Source organism: Chanos chanos, chromosome 13 (genome assembly GCF_902362185.1).
Source record: "Chanos chanos chromosome 13, fChaCha1.1, whole genome shotgun sequence".
NCBI classification, from domain to species: Eukaryota; Metazoa; Chordata; class Actinopteri; order Gonorynchiformes; family Chanidae; genus Chanos; species Chanos chanos.
In genome coordinates, this window is record NC_044507.1 from 6,591,910 (window position 1) to 6,611,558 (window position 19,649).

Here is a 19,649-nt window from a genome sequence, read left to right on the forward strand (position 1 = left end):
TGAATTACTGCAGACAAACAACGCTGAGCATGCAAATGTGTCCGTAGGATAAGGCAGGTGTTGCCACTGAGAGAGTGAATATAGGCTGTATCCCTCTGTCCTCAGACCAAGCTGTCTTCCCTGACAGGACCTCTCTCCTCTGGCAGTCTTCTGGCGTTTAGCCTTTGGTTTGGTTTGGTTTTCAGTTGCTGGAGTTTATCTGAATGGAGAAAGTGTGTGGATTTAGATAAAATGCGGGTTAGATAAGAGTTGATAGCAATGATCATCTTATTTATTAGCTAAGCATATCAGAAGTGGCACAGTAATAGCTGTTTTTAGGTTTTGGTAGCGTTTTTGTATGTCTGACTTTCTGTTACTTTTCATCCAGTAAAATGTTGTATGTCCTTGAAGAACATCCCTAATGACTTTGTTCTGAAAATTCTGAGTTAGAGCACCATTTTTAGTGTTTATGATGTATATGTTTGTTATGGGAATATTGATAGACATTTTACCCTCCATCACAGTCACAAATCAAAGTAAATGACCCCATCAGGAAGGACAGTTAATTGCGAAAATGCATTTGTGTCATCTATGATTTATTTTCAATGACAGCGTTCCTCCAAATCTTATTAAGTACACCTTCCACCATTATGAGAACAAAAACACATTCCCAATCCTTGTCAGTTTGTTGGACTCTCTCTCTCTCTCTCTCTCTCTCTCTCTCTCCCTCTCTCTCTCTCCCTCTCTCTCATGGATGAAAACCAACACTGTAGACCATTATGAAAACAAAAGCACATTCCCATTCTGTGTCAGTCTGAGGAAAATACACACACACACACACACACACACACACACACACACACACACACACACACACACATACTTATGGATGAAAATTTACAAAAATTGTCATCTGCAACTCAGGAAGAGCTGTCAGCAGTTTATAAACTATTAATACACTGCTAGGGAATAAATATACAACTGGCGCTAGTAAATGTGTCTCTCTTCACGCTCATATGAAATCAGCAAAGCATATTAGATATTTGATAATGCATAAATTTATATTTTACTGATACCAAATCAGTTAGGCATCATTAAAACCTGTTTCTGAATCATTATGTATAAAGTAATACGTAATATACTTTGAACAGGTGACATTTATTTTTCTTAATCAACATGTGTTTACCAGTGTTTACTGCAGGTCAATTACATGTTATCCATGGCACTGACGTTGGATACTGCACGCTAATAACTGATTTTTCTCACCGTCTCATCATGTCATTCTTTCTCTCATTATATTTCATATATTTACAGTGAGAACTCGCTCTTCCTCTCTTCTGTCTGTCACGTCAGGAGATATCAGTGTGTACACAGGCTTACTTGTAGACCTGACTGATGTGTCTTGGGCGTCTTGTGTCCTGTCAGAGCTGTGTGTGCGCGGTGAAGGACAGGAATGGCCTGATCTCTGAGCTCCAGTGAGCAGCAGAGGATGGTCCTCGACTCAAAGACGGAGTAGGAGACAGCCACATGGCACTAATCTCCCAATGACAGTCTGTCACTGCCAGGAGATCCACCATACGGCCCCTTCACCTCCTCACCTGACTACAGCTGAGCCCTCTGTATTGCTTCACTGAGGTGTAACTCACCCAACTGTCAAGTCACCTTTACTTATAGATGGTCTATTTGCATTTTTTCACGGTAGGCCCCATCTGTGCCTCTGTATTTGAGAGACATAAAAAAAAAAATGGAATTATTTATGCAGATCTGTCAATCATTTTGCATTTTTTTGCTCCAGGGCCATACCAAAACTTAAACTCTAAACAATTAGACGCATGTGAGTCTTTCACTCACACTCAGCTGTCTTTGGTGAGAGAGTGAAAAGATGAATTAATGCTGACATGTGGAATGGCTCATTCCCTGTTTCTGAGAAGCTGCGGCTTTGCACCATATTTTTCTGAGGTTGTTGGGTCGCTTATGTCAACAGTTGCTTATAAGTGGGAAGACAGATTTTCTCTCCATTAAGATGTGTGCGTTTTTCAACACTTGTTCAGTTTGGCTTGGAATTCTCTCAGCTAAAGAGAAATCTGCACATTTATAAAGCTACATTTGTCCATTTTACATTAACTGGCTTCATTTGTCAATAACCCTGCGCAGGGTAATGCTGGAGAGAAAACATGAGGTGTAGTTTTCATGCGGATATCATTCCGTTGACCTTCTTTAATGTGTTTAGTGAGCTTGTGACAAGAGCTTACCATATTCTTGGGTATGAATGATGAGTGAATTCTTTGACCTCCAGGCCTGATCCATGGTACAGTTGGAGGCCATTACACTATATCATAGTAAGGAAAGGTTGTCCTTACCTGATATTCTCATTTCACTCAACTCCATTTCTCTCTCTCTCTCTCTCTCTCTCTCTCTCCCAAAATTTCTGTTTGACTAGATTGACAAGACAATATTATATCTAAAACAGAAATGGCAGAATGATTGACATTCATTCCCTTTAACCTCTCGTGAACACGGCTTTTTCCTGACAGTGACACCGGAGTCACCTCACATCAAATCTTCCCCTCCCCCCCCCCCCCCCCCCCCCCCCCCCCCCCACCCAAAAAAAAAAAAAAAAAAAACCCACACACACATTTTGCGTCTCCATCGGAGACACATTAGTGGAGTCAGAGAAGGTGAGGCACGCCGTCCTGACACATTGCACTAGTGTGACATTACTCTGCCCGACACCTAACTGAGGGGAAAAGGCCACGTGTCTGTCATGGATCAAAGCGGAGGACAGCACCTCTCAAAACAGCAGCTCACATCAGCGAGGGGGGAGGGAAGATGGAGCCCTCAACGCGCTACTGATGGACATGTGGTTCAAACGCATCCTCCTGTGAACTGCGGGAAAGGTAAGCGCCCTGCTGGTTAATGTCCCTTCCAGTGTCCTATGCTGGCTGACAGGCAGGAACTTGGTTGGCAACCAGAGCTGAAGGAGTACTCGTTGATGGGATCATTATGGAGAGATGTAGTCTGACGCTCCAGAGCGTGGGCTTGATCACTGGTTAAAAAAACCAAGTAAAAAAAAAAAAAAAAAAAAGAACAGTAGACTCTCTGTGTTGTTTGAGAACTAATAATTCATCAGATCTTGGCACCTCACAGTGGGGAGAGTTTTGTTTTTTAAGCCCGAGCAAAAAATCATTTATACCAAAGACGACAGCAAGTGTGTGTGTGTGGGGGGGACACTTTTATGTGATATCTACACATTACATACGGTGATTATTTTAGACTCTCTCAAGCACGTTGTCATGTTTTATTTAATTGTTCAAATCCCACGGGGCTGGCTGAAGTCAGTGGATTCATGTTCACTCTGGAAATATCAGTATTACACAAGACATGCCAAGTTGTCTCAAGATGAACTGTGTTTTAAAAATGACAATAAAGCTTTTGAAATCAGACACAGGGAAAATCTTCCCATGACTAATGGTAGGAAGAGATTAGGCTCATTTCTTCAGCCTGACTCAGAACGTTTAAAATAAGTAATATTCCTAATGGACTAGTTTTGGGTTATTACTGTGTGAAATGTTCAACATTGTATTACGTGTGGGGTTTTCCAATGAATAAACTGTGTCTGTCCAAAAAAAACTTGGATTGTTCCAGAGTTTAGAATGATTAAATTAATAACATAACACTCTCAAGTTGACTTTAGCATTTTATCAACATTCAGATCATTTTTCCCTGCCACGTTCTCCCTCTGTTTCTCTCCAAACAACAGAATCAAACCTAAGAGCAGTGAAAAAAACTACACAGAACACATAACAGAACACAGAACGTACAAACCAGAAACCAGAAACGGACCAGGGCTTTGGTTCTTAAACTGTCACTTCTGGATGGCCGTTGTGTCCTGTCAGGTGCCCCCTGGTGGCCCACAGAGAGGACGTGGAAAAAACTCTGGCATGAATCTCTTTCCTTTTTCTAACGCTTCATGTTTTCACGAAAAGTTCAGTACCACTGAATTATTCTAGTCTTAGTTATTTACACAGTCATACAATAATCATCTGACCAGTGACTATGACTTAGCATTTCACCATAGATCTGTACAAAACACCAAGGAAAAACTAAAGTATCGCTACTGAATAGTACCGCGGCTGAATTCTTTGTCAGTTTTCCTATAAAGTAAAACATGTAAACTTTTATTCATCACTAGAGAATAACTATAGCCCAAGAGTTTATGATCTATGTTTCATTTCAGCTGAACAGCACCTTTATTTGCAAACATATTGTTGTTTATTGCTCTTGCATGAGTGGGTGGCTTATCAAGGCTCTTGACATTTCATGGTGCTCCTTAGGGATGAAAAGTTTGAAAACCACTGATCTAGAATACAAGACACGGAATTAGAACACAATGCATTTGGAACACAGAATGCAGAATACAGAGTGAAACCGGAGGAACTGGGATACAATGTTGCAATGTGAAAAGACAGAGCAATTAGAGCAAATGAAATATGGCACAGAACGGAGAACATCAGACTGATACGCTTTTAGCTGAATCTCCCACAGAGTTGCTTACACTCAAAGGGAAAGAAAGATAATTCAAGCCAAATCCAGTTACATAATATTATGGTTTGGACGACACATTCAACGTATCCTACTTTAGATGAGAAGCAACTGATGGAGACATGTGTGTCTCTCTCTCTCTCTGTGTGTATGTATGTGTGTTTTCTCGTTCCCCTCAAAGAATATGGGCAGTTTACAAGGTGGTATGCAAGAAAAGTGCTATAAAAACAAGCTTTTATAAAAATGAAGTATCAAATAGTTCATTAAAGGAAATAGAGGAATATAATGCCACGCTAATTGTTCGCTAACTGAAAATCAGAAACTAGATAATAGCCTAACTGTTCCACTGATATTTAAGATTAAATTACGAGATGAAAGAGTCCCAGAAAGTGTAGAATGCACTTTCAAAAAGTAGAAGTGGCTCCAACATACTCAGTCAATGATACATAAGAAGCGGTTGACGTTTAAAGTAGCCATCAGTCCTAAGCGCTTCTCGTCACCGTACCAAGGGGCAGGCCTTTGTGTGTTCCCACCGACAATATCCGATGCTTAAAAAACTCCACATTGCAGACTTTGAGTGACGTGATGAGCTCATTCTGTGAGGCGAGGCGTGACTGTCCCCCCGCGCGATATTAGGTTATCATTTCAGGCAGATGTTTGATAGTTTAACAAAGGACGCCAGCGGAAAACGGAGGAGTTGTTCTTTTCTCTCGCCGCATCTGCTTTGAGCTTAATTCACACTCTACAAAATCTGGAGTCGTAGTTGAAGAAATCGATACAAGTGGACCGATTCACGTTGAATACAGAGACGCATAAGGTTGTTTTAGATCCCGACTGGAACAAGCATGCCTCGTAGGAAGCAGCAGGCGCCCAGACGCGCAGCAAGTAGGTTATGAATCCTGTAGAAATAAATAGTTATGCAGGTTGTTGTTTGTTATTCAAAAGCAATGTGTAGTTATAGCCTACTGAAGACCAGCTCTATAGTAAATGTTAAGGTGTATCTCTCACGCCTCTCTTTTCTGTTCCGTTATATTCGCGCTGATTAAGTTGTTAAATCCGATGTCTTGTCCTACACACCGCAGTTGGAACGGGGCTTCTTTTCTTTTCTTTTCTTTTCTTTTCTTTTCTTTTTTCTTTTCTTTTCTTTTCTTCATTTGCGGTTCGTTTCTGGTTTAGTTTTCCCTCCCAGAGGGTAAGTTTTTGTGGTCTGTAGCCTGCCTTGATGTTCAGTTTGTCACCTTTTAAAATAATTTCCAGTGTGCTTTTTTGTTAGTATACCGTGTGAATATAGCTGGTATATAGTTAAATTGCTCTAGTAGTGTCCTTTTCCGAGAAAAAGATGACAACGTACGCGTAGTAGAAGAGTTACGTAGTTTGGCAGATAATACAATTGCAACCTTTGTCTTTTTATGGCCAGATGATCGAATGGCTGTCATGCTGTCTTTGAAGGATTGGAGCCTATTATTTCTTCCTGGAAAAAGAAAATCTCTTTGTAATGTTTCTTGCAGACGTTTTATTTAAAAAAAAATCTTGATGAAAGATTCTGCAGCGGCGCCCATAATGTCTGAATCAGAGAAATTTCTCAGCAAAACATTACAGTTAGTCTGTGCTGCGATTATTTACTTTTGATTCCGTAAACAAGTTTCAAATTTTAGAAAGTATGATTGATTCACTAAACAGTTTTGTTAAGTAAAAAAAAAAATTGCAGTCATACAGTTTAATGGTGTGATGTAGTTTAACGGTGGAGTATGATCTCTCTCTCTCTCTCTCTCTCTCTCTCTCTCTCTCTCTCTCTCTCTCTCTCTCTCTCTCTCTCTCTCTCTCTCTCTCTCTCTCTCTCTCTCTCTGACTGGCCTGTCAGAACAGCTTTGTCTCATATTGGATTTAATTGTTATCCCTCTGACAGGCTCATCCATCAAAGGCTTTAATGGTCAATCAGAGCCAGGCCATGTGAGTGCTCCCATTCTATTTCCCATAAGTCTGTCCTGGCTTTTATTTTATCAAAATGTTTTAGTGTAATATACGCTGCAGAGAGCAGAGCAGTGACTGAATGGCTCCATTGCTAAGAATGAGCAAGTTTTTTTTTTTTCTTTTTTTTTCTCTCCCACCCTGTGGCACTTTGTCCATGATTGAGAGAAGCAACATGCTCTGATTCTGAATGTGTCTTTGAGTGTATGGCTGCAGGTTCTTTTGTGTGTTCTTAATTCTCTCATAAGATAAAAGCAAGGACGATTGGACGAGGTTTAAAATGTTTACCTTATCTCAGAATGAGAAGTACTGATGGGAAGAATGTGTAGCAAAATGTGTTTATTGAGAAAAACATTGCCCAACAAACAAACAAATAAACACACACACACACACACACACACACACAAACAAACAAACAACCAGAACAGCAGCAACAACAACAACATCAACAACATCAAAACACCTAGGTGATGCTCTTTACAGGGACATGATATCAAACTCAATTTGTGGCAATGTTTACATTAGCAGTCCAGCCTTTTCTTTTGATCTGACTGACATCCTCCTTCTGTCTTCTTTAAACCTCTCTGTGCTCTTAAGTTCTCTTCTTCTTTTTGTTATTTTGAACATTTCTTTTGGATTGGTATGCTCAGTCTTGCGAAAATAAAAAGTTGGTTTGCCAGCTTCATCAGAGCTCACCTAATTAGCCATAAACTTGATGGATTGCTGACAGCTTTTATGATCAGAGATGACAAGCTGTACACCCTGTCACAGAATCAAATTAAGTTTGTGCTGCATTGATGTAATCAACTTGATATTAGCCACTCCTGTTGGCCTGTGGAATTGCTCTAACCCAATTTAATGCCACAGGTGACAAATGGACTTTGGTACCTGCCTGGGTTTCAGAAGCTGTTGCAATGAACAATCCGCGGAATATTGTCGAAGGTGTAATTCATCAGATTATTCTGGGAAAATACTAGTTTCATCTGTCGGTTTGAAACTTTGATCCAGGTTTGAAGGTCTAAATATAGACGTCAGCTCTTCCTCAAGCTATCTCGCTACACTGCGGCTTCAGCGGTCGAGTCACTTTGGCTTGGCCCTTTGTGAGATTTGATCATATGAGTCTTTCAGACCGCACGTACAAAAAGGGGGCCAACTCATCCAAACATTTCTCAGAAACACTTCTTTAACTCCCACGTTTGCATGGGGGTGTGTTTTGGGACTAAGGCCAGACTCCTGGTTCTCTCCTTCTGTGGGCAGGGGTTGAACTGTGACATATCTGTTTGCAGAAATGGAGTTCAGCTGGACTGGCAGACATCAATCACATGTGTCCGTGACGCACAGATAGGTTTTTGATGGCAGAGTTGTTGAAAGGGAACGAAACTTTAGAACCTGCGTATCTTTAATCATAACCTTAACATGCTGCTCAAAACCATGACATGTCTCTGTTCGCTGCCAAAACAGCCTCCGCACACAGCTGGAGCTGATATAATACACACAGACACACACCCACCCACACACACACACACACACACATATACACATATGCATTCTTTTTCCCTCTCTCTCTCTCTCTCTCTCTCTCTCTCTCTCTCTCTCTCTCTCTTTCTCTGTCTCTTTTCAAGCTCTACAACACAAACAAAGTGCAAAGCCCATAAACGGCATAGCTTGTTCCAGTTTACTCTTATTTTTGCAGTCTGTGAGTATGCGTCGGGTTAACGGACATTTGTTAAAGGAAGTCCTGGTTTTGTCTTCAGTCTCTTCTGTCTTAATGTTCCACAGTGACATTCCTGCAGGGTTGAGTAATGGTTCAGTTGTCTGCCTGATAATGCACATATAATGAGCATCCGTAATGATCTGGCGTCCCACAGTTATTGACAGATGCCTTTTGAGTTCTAGCTCACAGATCCAACCCCTGCAATGAGAGTTATGCCCATTTGTCAGTGAGCTAATGAGAGAGACAGACAGAGAGAGAAAGAGAGGCGGGGGGGGGGGGGGGGGGTAGGTGGGGGGGGGGGGGGGGGGGTGGGTCAGGCCAAACTACACCCTTAAATACACCTTAAATAGTGAGTCATGGAGCTGTGCTTGGAAACTGAAAAGGATAAGAAAAAAAGGTTAAGTGATAGTTGACCGTGTTGTTTTAATTCAGGATCTCATCTGTGTTTACAGGCTAATAATAATAATAATGATAAAAATTCACATTGTAAATCTAGAGTTACTAAAATGTATCACACATAATCAAGGTAATTAATCAATCTATCATAAAAATGTTTAGCAAACAGCATAATTAATTATGTCGTTTTCTACAAACTATAGATTGCATAATGAAGTTGTTAAGTGCTTACTTTATACTACATGAAATAATTGAGACATAGGATTTGAATGACAACTTCACCTAATGTTTCTATCATCTTTTTTTTTTTTTTTTTAATAACTCTCAAAGAATCATGTAGCTAAAGCTCATTTATGCAACACTTTTCACGTTTTTTTTTCACCCTTTTCAGAACATCTCTGTTGTGGTCGATGACTTAGACGGGCGTAACTAAATTATGCTGAGAACCGAGACCTTAGTTCACTTATTTTCCAGGAAGGATCCACCTCCGAGTCCGCGGACGGTAACTTTTTGTACGTGCGCGCTTTTCCATGAAAACTGAGCTGATCTGGTCTTCAGGGGTCCTGAAACCAAAAACCCTGGTGGAGAATAACTGGTCTATGCCAAGCAGTCCATTTCCCCTTTCAACACAGTCATTCATCACAGACCCGCCCTTGACTCCTGACACTCTGATGTGTGTCGTTTATCACTCAGTCTCTCTCTCTCTAAGACTCACAGGGAAAACAGTAAGGCGGTAAGATAAAGATGAGCGGAAAGAGACTTCAAAGAGAAATTAAAAAGAAGGCAAGGAAAGAGAGTTTGGTAGAGAGAAGTTCACAGTGATTGAGATGGAAGAGGCGTAGCGTGTGAAGAGAGTGAGATGAGAATGTGTGTATGTGTGTGTGTGTGTGTGTGTGTGTGTGACAGAGAGAGAGAGAGAGAGAGAGAGAGAGAGGTCAATCAGAAAACTGAAGCACCAAAGAAGCTCCAAAAGGAAAAAAAAAAAAAGATTTTTAGAGATTTTTTTTTGTGTTTGTTGTGCAATTGTGGACACAGCTGAGTGAGACTTTTAAGACCGTCTGTAGAAGAGTGATGGCAGAGACAGATGTGTTACATGATGAAAGAGCAGGAGAACAAATGTGTTCTAATTTAAGTTAATGTAAGCTTATGACTGCCAAGTATATCAATATCCAAAACAAGGGCTGTTTTAAATTATGCAAACTTGATTTCACTCTGAACACTGCAGCTGTGATTTTAACTGTCTCTTTTTCTTTCTCTCCTCTTTTGTATGTGTGTGTGTGTGTGTGTGTGTGTGTGTGTGTCCAATTTGTCAGTTTGTCTACACACTCATATTAGCTCAGACTGACATGCATCACTAAAGCTTGGATGGCCTGCAAATGAACCCTAGTGTGCTCTCAGAGAGCTCCACCAGGCACTGTTTGATGGATGCTTCTTTAAAGAAAGAGATTAATGATAGGTAGAAGGCTTACAGACCCATTTATCATAGCGAACATTATTTAGACGGACTGTGTAAGCCCGTAACCTGAGAGCTGGAGAAACAGGCAGTGCACCGATAGCCTTAGATATCCACAGCATGATGGATGGGACCTGCTTTCTGCCTTGGTTACTAGAAACCAGCCATCCAGCGGGTAGCCAGACAGAGATGAGCAAATACGCTCTGTGTTTTTCTTTCCCCTCGATTGTCAGTTTATGGATATACTGCACCTTATAAACACAGGTCAAAGTTATCTTACCGCAGTAAGGCAAGGTGACTGTACGGTACGGTTTTTGCTGGAAAAGGGAAATCAGTTTGTTTTGTTACTAGGCTTCCTTCCCTCACTACATCTCACTTTTACCAGCCCCCCCACCCACACCCCACTCCCCCTGCCAGCTATACATCTCGATCACTTCCTTGTTGTCAGGCAATCAAAGGGTTAGCTGCAACTGGCTCTCTGGAGTCAGTCAGAAAAATTGGCAGTCACTTTTGGCAGGTAAAACACATGAGACATACACTAACGTCAGGAGTAAAATTAAAAAGATATGTCTTTTGGAAGTGACTTTTACATTCTATCACTCTGTGGGTAGGTCAAGCTGAAATTGAATAAGCAGAAAGCATGTGTTTTGTCAGCGTGCTATAAGGATTAGAGGGTTGTTGCTGGTTAAGAGCAGCTGGAGAGACATCATGAACAAGGAGTGTCAACCACTCGATACGAAACATGATTCGGTTACAGCACCACCAGGTTAGTTTGCTGATCCAAAAGTGTTCCATTCCCCCGGTGAGGTACGAGTCAGCATGTATCCTGGGCATGTGTCTAATCTGACCGGACCCGTCAAATTTTACGCCATATTTTCGTATCAGTGTAAGATGATACCCCAGCGTGGGGTCCGGCGTAGTTTCTAAGCCTCTTTTTTTTTTCTTTTGGAAATGAAAGGAGGGAATTTAGCTTTTGTCTGACCGAGTCAGGCAGAAAAGAGGCACCTGAGGGGTGGAACCTTTTTTTGGAAGGCCACTTGTCATAACATTAGATAGTAGAGTGGTAGCGATCATGCTGGCTTTGTATTTTATTATGATTAAGGGTGCCAGTTGAGCTGTAAGCATCACTTCAGGCGGGAACAATTTCCCACTCCGCTCTTTTCAGTTCCTCCTTTTCCTCACTGAGCGTGTCACATCTTCGCCGAAACCTAAAACATCCACGTCGTCCGCCGCACAAAATATCAGCGACTACAGTTTGGATGGCGGAAACGACTACTTAATGCTTTTTAATTTTTTTTTTTTTTGCGATTATGTTTTAATACTCGTTCATGGCCCACCAGATGAATTTACATTATCGATGTATGGTAGGGAGTTGCCATTTGTTGTTTGTGTCATCTTGTCTCAGCTTGTAAGGACTTGGCAATGATCCAGTCGCTCATATGTAATGGCCACAACATGTCTCAAATGTCTGTGAGAGAAGACAAGCGGACAAAAACTAATCAGAAAAAAAAAAATGTTGGAAACAGTAAGCTTACGACAGATTTAGAAAAACATGCAGTGTTAAGACATGGACAGTGACCACTGGATGTGGTAAAATGAATTATCAGCTTTTTAAGTAATAAAATAAAAACAAACAAACAAACAAACAAACAAACAAAATATGAGAATTACCTGGGTGTGACTCCAGCACCATACCCTGCATATGTGCGTCACCACCCTTATATTAAGACATCCTTATAAGGATCAGAAATCTGGTTACAAATCACTGTACAGTGCAGCATTCCCTGTTTAGTTTCTGAGTCATGATTACGCCCCTTAAATTATACAAACTAGGATCACAGCCGCTCCACAATTTATGACTCTTCATCCATTTGGCTCAGATATTTCATTTGTGAAATCTTCTGGGAGAATTATTTTGCCCCATGGTGCTGCATATGTTTCACTAACCAGATCGGTCTTATGACGGGATGAGCCCTGCTTGGCGAAGTCTCGTTAAAGCGAATTCAGCTCTGAGCAGAACTTTGTTAAGGTGTTGTTTAGTAGAGCGATGGCTGGTTGCATAGAGACATGTATAATTGTTACATAAATCAAAATGGGTGGTTGTCAGGGAGGTCTCCCTCCAGCGTTTTTTTTTTTTTTTTTCTCCCCCTTCTTGGTGAGTTCAGTGCACACATCATATTTTATTAGCGTAATAAATCACCTTGGTTGTCAGTCAAACTGAAGAGAATAATTGGATATAGTAGTTGCCTTTCTGAGATTAAAACGAGCATGACTTAAATCTTTGTGGGTTGATGAAATGATTGTACACAGATTTGCTGGGGCATGTGCTTTTGTGTGGCTCTACACTTCAACAGAGTCCATGTTTTGTTTTTAGTCCTTGACCGTATTAGCTTTTAATTACTTTATGTTTTCTTTTGACTCTTTCTACGCTCTTAAATAGCAAAGCAAGGTGCTCTGTCAATATTCATAATCAGTAGTAATCAGTATTAACAACAGGTGAAGCTCTTTTGCAGGAATGTGAAGCCACTCTGTTTTGTTACGGCTTGGTAAGGATTTGAATAGGTCCCGCTTTAGACTTGGTGTCTGTGGTCACTGTGTAGACAGAAATTGATCTTGGTGCTTCATTGTAGCTGCGCAGTAGAGCCAGGCTGGCTTATTGCATTTATATACATATAATGACAAACTACACATTTGTCATCATATATAATGCAGTAACAAAAGTCCCACCACTAAAATTATGCTGTGCTTCCAATTATAGTCATTCCATAATGAATGGTTATTGGGAACATCTGATGGCTCTGTTAAATTTCTGTTCCCATTTCAGAGACCGGTGTCTTCAATTAGCTTCTGCAGTTAGAACACATTAGCAAAAATCATTATGCTTTCTATTTGTGTAGTATCATGGGTGTGCACGAACTCATCTCAGAACATTTACCTCCAAAAAAAAAAAAAAGAGGAAAGAAATGATGTTTAGATAGGTTACACAACTGGTCCAAACAATGAGCAGTTTTTTTGTGTTTGTGACCCTCAGCTTGTCATTGTAACTGTGGCTTGGGTATGAGATTGTAGAGGAACGATCATGTCATTGTATCTACACCTGGCCCGCCCTCTTTACGAGCTACTTTGTTGTCCATGCCAAACCGGGCAGCCTAAATGGCGTCTTTTGATCAAGGCTGTCCAGTGCGATCAGAGGAGATTGGCAGGTAATGGATACCCAGTGACAATCCAAATCTAGAGAGGGAATAAGACTCCCCTGCAGCTGCCAGTTATCCTTTAAAGCACTGCGTGCGGGAGGCAGGTCGCCTGACAGCCAGTCAGGGGCTAAATTAGAGAAACGCAGCCTCATAAGATTGTGTATTATCGTTTGAAATGGGAGCTATTTGTGCCGTAACATTTTGTGTCAAGACCATGTTCCATTTTGTGTGTGCAGAGAGAGGAGAGAGAGAGAGAGAGAGAGAGAGAGTGAGAGAGAGGAGTGTATGTTTTTTTCTGGTAGGATCTCAACTGATCAATATCAAGTTGTACAAACTGGTGAGTGGTTTAGATGATTTGACCTCTACAGCTTGTCCAGAAATGTCTGACATGACATTTTCCTTCAGCAAGATGTTTGAAACGAACAGCGTTAACAATAAAGTGCTCAAAAAAAAAAAAAAAAAAAAAAACAGAACGGAGAGGAAATGAGAAAGGCAGAGCAGGTTTTGGTATGGCTTTCAAAGGGACATTTGTCCTACTTACCATGTCAGAATGACAATATTAGACTAGCAGGGGACGGGTTGTCAAGGCACAGGATCATCAGTCTCTGGGGATGGGTGGTAGATAGGCGTTTCTGATCATGAGGGCAAATGGCGAGGAGAGGGGCTGCTGTGTCCCCTTGGATCTGTCACATGGAAGTGCCCGGCCAGGCACCTTCGTCCCCACGTGTCACCTGTCTGAGGTGAACCGTCGTCAGGAAGGATTCAAAGTGACAGGCTGCTTATGCGTTTCCATCCTCTGTCTTCCCTTTTAACCTCTCTGTGTATCCGTCTACACCTTTTTTTCATCTGCCCCCCCCCCCCCCTCCTGTTTGCTCCGTCACTTGTTCACAGGTGTGTTGAGATGAAGTGGACATGGTGTAAGAGGTTGCAGCTGACTGCTATTGCAAATGACTCGAGTGGATTTTTTTTTTCTTTTTCCACAAAGAAATATTGTGTAGGTTTATATGAATGAATTTATGAGACGCAATAGTTAATAGATAGAGACACAACATAATTCTGGTATCACGCTCTACTTCCTGTGTTCTTTAATTAGGACGTCAGGGTGTGTGAAGTTCTAGTCCGGCCAAGAATGACAGTGAGAGATCTAGATGTGTTCTAGATGTGATGTACTGTTGTCAGTTCCACTTCATTTCAAATTAGATTTGTCCTACACAGGTGGTCTTTGAAAAAGATTGTAGCAGTCTACAAATAACTACTATTACCATAAAAATAATTTTCATGGAAAAGAATCTTAAGACTATTGTTCTTGATGGTAGTATCTATCTCAGTTTAAAGCAACGGTTAAATGAAAGTTAAGTTATAATTCAATGGATTTTCAGTCTACGGACAGCTTGATCTTTACTGTGGTCTGTAATAGATTTCTTTGTTTTCTCTGTCCAGTGTACGATCCAGATGATGCAATGGAGCCTTCCATACAAAATGAAGACCTGAAAAATGAAGACGTAGTAACTGAAGAGAAATCAGATCGGAACAATGATTGCTCAAATCTAGGTTTCTACAACAGAGACTCAAAGGATTCTTCTCTAGTTGAGCTCTCAGGCTATGACGTGGATAGTGGATCACATATAAGTGAGTCCAGTGACCCCATGTCCGATTTCGAGAGTACTCCAGTCAAACATGAGGAGGGAGTCACAGACTTTCTCAAAGAAAGACATGATGATTCAGCTGCAGGCACAGACAGCCTGGAACAGATGAAAGCCATTTACAAAAGTTTCCTGACTAACTCATGCTGGTCATCACTTAACTTGAATTTAACTCGGCCAAGTAAAGAGAAATCACTGCGGAGTACCATTTGCGGTAGCAACACCAGTAGCAGCAGCAGCAGCAGCAGCAGCAGCCCTGAGAATAACAACTATGACTGGCACCAATCTGCAATGGCCAGATCTTTGCAGCAGAACCCTTACAACAAGCAAGTCCATCCAGCAGTAGAACAAAGCATCTTCAGCACTGTGCAGCTATACCGTCAAAGCACCAAACTCTATGGGTCCATCTTCACTGGTGCCAGCAAATTCCGCTGCAAGAGCTGCAGTGCAGCTTATGATAGCTTGGTTGACCTCACAGTGCACATGAACAAAACAGGCCACTACCGTGATGACAACCATGAGAGAGAGGGCAAAGGTACCAGGTGCTGGTCTAAACCAAGGAAACGCTCGCTGTTAGAGATGGAAGGCAAAGAGGATGCTCAGAAGGTGCTGCGATGCATGTATTGTGGCCACTCTTTTGAGTCCCTGCAAGACCTTAGTGTGCATATGATCAAAACGAAACATTATCAGAAAGTGCCCCTGAAAGAGCCTGTGACGACTGTGTCTGCTAATATTCTTTCCTCCTCCAAAAAGAGAATCCCATTTGAAGTAAACATTGCTAGCTCCCCATATTCTGTTGAGCAGACAGCCAAAGTGGTCCAAACACAAAAGGTCCCTGGTGCCTATCCACAGAAGAACAAGCTTTGCAATGAACCAGAGCTGAAGTCTCATAATTTGGAAATCTTGACATGCATGGAGTGTGGGGTCTCCCACGATTCTTTGCAAGAACTAACAGCTCACATGATGGTTACTGGCCACTTTATTAAAATCACCAACTCTGACTTTAAGAAAGTCAAGCGCTCTGCAAGTCCACTGGCTTCACCTGTGCAAACAATTACGTCAGAGCAAATTAAACCAGTGTCCACAATCCCGTCTTCCTCGCCCCTTGGCGAGACCATGCCGTCACCTTCTTGCTTTTCGCCAGATCTAATGGATATCAAGAAAGAGATGCAAGAGGAAGTATGTGTGAAAGACAGCATTCCTAAGAAAGACACTGGTGAGGAGGAAAAGGAAGAGACATTCAGCATGTTTTCAAAATCTGATTACCTTACAGAGGAGGATCTAAAAGAGAATCCTAAAGGGGGTCTTGATATATTAAAATCTTTGGAGAACACTGTTACCTCTGCCATTAAGAAAGCACAGAAAGATACACCAAGCTGGGGAGGCTACCAAAGTATACATGCTGCTTATCAGCTGCCGAGTAACAGGAGGGCCAGCCCAGACAAAATGGAGAAGACCTCGCATTTTAAACATGTTTTACATGGAATTGAGGTTCTTGCCTCTGGGAAAAGCCAAACTCTGTTCCCTTCAACCAGCAGACAGAGTTCTTCTCCCCCTAAAGTCAACCTCCATACAATGGAAGAACTGGTGAAGACTGTAACAGAGAAAGTTGCCATGGTAGAGGGCCAAATAAAAGAAATGAAGGGACGCAAATCTCCCCAGTCAAAGGTAATGACATCTCCCATTTGTGAATCTGTAAAACCTTTAGCTGAAGACTCACCCACAGGACCAAGAGCCACAAATCCAGACAGCCCTGTCACAAGGAGGCACAACATTTGTGAGCATGGCACAGATGAGAAGGAGGGACAGGGTAACAGAAAAGATTTGACAAAGTCCCCTTTCACAACTCCAGTTTTATCTGACAATACAGTTACATTACCGAGCTATCCAGAGCCAACACAGCCCTTTGTTGACCCTCTAAGTGCACTTCAGTCTGTAATGAACCTGCATCTGGGGAAGGCAGCCAAACCCGTATTGCCTGGAGAAGACCCTATGAGTATGATCTTGAGGATGAACAACAGCATAGCCGAGAAGGCTGCTGTAGCTGCCCCTTCTGGTCAAACACAAAAACTTGAGGCCTGGGATCAAGGGCTGTACAGTGCAAATAAAGACCAACCAATAGACTTATCCAAAGGTGTGAGTAAGGAAGGTCATAGGTCGAGTCCTCTGACAGGTACATTGTCATACTCTTCCCAGACCACAAGCAAGTTGCCTGCAGTACCAGGCAGTCCTTCACGCGAAAATGTGCTCTCTGACATTTCAGACATGCTACGTACCCTGAAGGAAACTCACATCATAAAGCCCGTGACACCTTCCCTCATAAGGAAGCGGTCAGATATTGAGGTTGTCCCCACTCAAGAGGACCTAGAGGATGTTTCTTCAGCCCAAAAGCGAAAAGGTAGGCAGTCACAGTGGAACCCCCAACACCTGCTTATCCTGCAAGCCCAGTTCACTTCCAGCCTTCGTAAAACACCTGAGGGGAAGTATGTGATATCAGACCTGAGCCCCCAGGAGCGGATGGTCATTTCACGCATCACAGGTCTTTCCATGACAACCATTAGCCATTGGCTGGCCAATGTGAAGTATCAGTTAAGGAGAACAGGCCGGACAAAGTTCCTGAAAAACATAGACAGTGGTAGTCCAGTATTTCTTTGTAGTGAGTGTGCCTCACAAATTCAAACTCGTTCAGCATATGTCTGTCACCTGGAGTCACACCTTGGCTTTAGACTGCAGGACTTGACCAAGCTTAGTCAAGAGACTCTTCGCATGAAAATGAGAAGGAATATAAAGAAAAAATCTGTCCTGTCTTTGCTAACTACTCCCAGAAGTGGAAACAAAGAACAACTCATAGCAGTGCAAATATGAGTTTTAGACTCCAACATGGTGCATTAGACCTCATCCAAGATATCGTGGTCTGGAAGTTGAGGGAGACTGTACAATCCTCAATAACTCCCATCTGACATAAAATTCTTTGCAAGATTATCACACTAGAGATCAACTTGTTTACAAACTTTTCTTTTAAAGAATTTGACAAAGATATGAAGAGGCAACTGCGTAGTCCGGAACCAGCCACTTACAACCTTGTTTTCTTGACAAGAATATATTTACTGTTGTTGGAAACACTGCATATAATACCGCTAAAGTATAACTTTTGTAAGAAATTGTGGTATAATCTTTTTGCACTACTCATGATTCAGATGGTCCGTGAGGGGAATTGGAAAAATTCTAAGTCACATGATGTTTTTTTTTCCCCCATAGGTAAATGTGTGATGTGCTAGTTTTCAGAATTCAAAATATAGTGCTACCCAATAAGCTACCATACATTTGCTAGGGGTTAGCAGAGGTTGATATATTATTATATCAAATATATAATCATGAAACTAACCGCAATATACTGTATATGCTCTGTATCTCAAAATGATGAATATGCTTGAAACCAATCTCTTTAATATGTTCAGGGGCCTATAAAATTCAGGTTTGTGTTGAAAATGTACATACACATGTACATAGGGCACACTGATTTATGTAAAAAAAAAAATTCACATTTTTATTATTATTTAAGAGGGCTCTTGCAGTCTTGATTTGCACTGTAGTTTGTTTACTGTTTTCAGTTGTATAAATGTTTATGACATTAAGTCAGATTTGTTCATTGCCTCAGCTCCAATTGTTAATAAATACTTTGAGATAGTACAATGCATACTTTATATATCTCAAATATAAATCAACATTTTCACAGTATTACTGCTTTTTGTCGCAACAGTCCACAGTTGATCCAATTTGATTTGCCTTATTGAATCTTTTTTTCCATTGCTGTATCAGTGTCAGTTATATATGGCAGTGTATTATATATATACAATTTTTTTTTCTACAGTAATGTAAACTTATTTAATTTCAGTAAATGCTTTGCCAGTAAAAGAATGCAAGTCTTTGCCTTTTTTTTTTTTTTACATTTTCCTTTTTCAAAAAATCCTTTGTTGTTTTGCCAAGCAAACTGGAATTAGTCAGTCCCCCCAATAAACACGAGCGTTCCAAAGTCATCAGCTTTCCAGGAACTGGTTGTTAAGCTCTGTAACACCTCTGTCCAATTATTTCCCTTTTCCACAAGTAAATGTTTCAAGCAATGTATTTCAGTGTATTTCAAGCAACATCAGAGAGCATAGAAGTAATAACACATAGGGTACAGCACTGAGTCAGGTCGGACTTTATGATGTACTATTTAAAACTTACTAACCTACTGTATAGTTACTGAAAATATAACCAGGTTTCAAAATTACTCATAGTAAGGTTTTGGGGAGAATTAATGATAATTCATTTAGTTTGCTGAAAAGACTTTAATGAAGACTGTATCTGTGAGGCTGGGCCATGCACAGTTAAATCTCATTGTCACGGTTCATTTAATCTCTCTTTGCAGCGTACTCATTAACTCTCAGGTGCACAGCCAATTCAGACATCCTCTCACCCACATTCAATACAGCTTCAAACTGGAATCTTGTATATAGGCTATATAAAATTTAAAGCGCGTTAGTCATATTATATAACTGAACATAACATTTACAGCTCCAGAGCTTGTGTGGATAAACATGTAGCCTCAGCGCAAAGCCTTTCCTTAACATACTGTATAATCCTGTATAATCCTAACTTAATCCCTGACCCTAACCCTAACCATTACTGTAACCCTGTCCATAACTTTTACCCTGGCGTAAATTGTATGACTGCGGAAGCATTTTAGAACACTTGTTTGTTGTGTGCATATTTAACAT

The 19,649-nt window shown here is 41.1% G+C and overlaps 1 protein-coding gene across 1 annotated transcript; it reads left to right on the top strand.

Moving 5' to 3' along the window:
• Positions 1–5,366: 5,366 nt before the first annotated feature.
• tshz3a (teashirt zinc finger homeobox 3a) lies at positions 5,367–17,754 on the top strand. The gene is made up of 2 exons (XM_030790569.1): positions 5,367–5,406; positions 14,687–17,754. The coding sequence occupies exons 1-2, from the start codon at positions 5,367–5,369 to the stop codon at positions 17,752–17,754; spliced, it is 3,108 nt and encodes a 1,035-aa protein (XP_030646429.1).
• Positions 17,755–19,649: the final 1,895 nt, after the last annotated feature.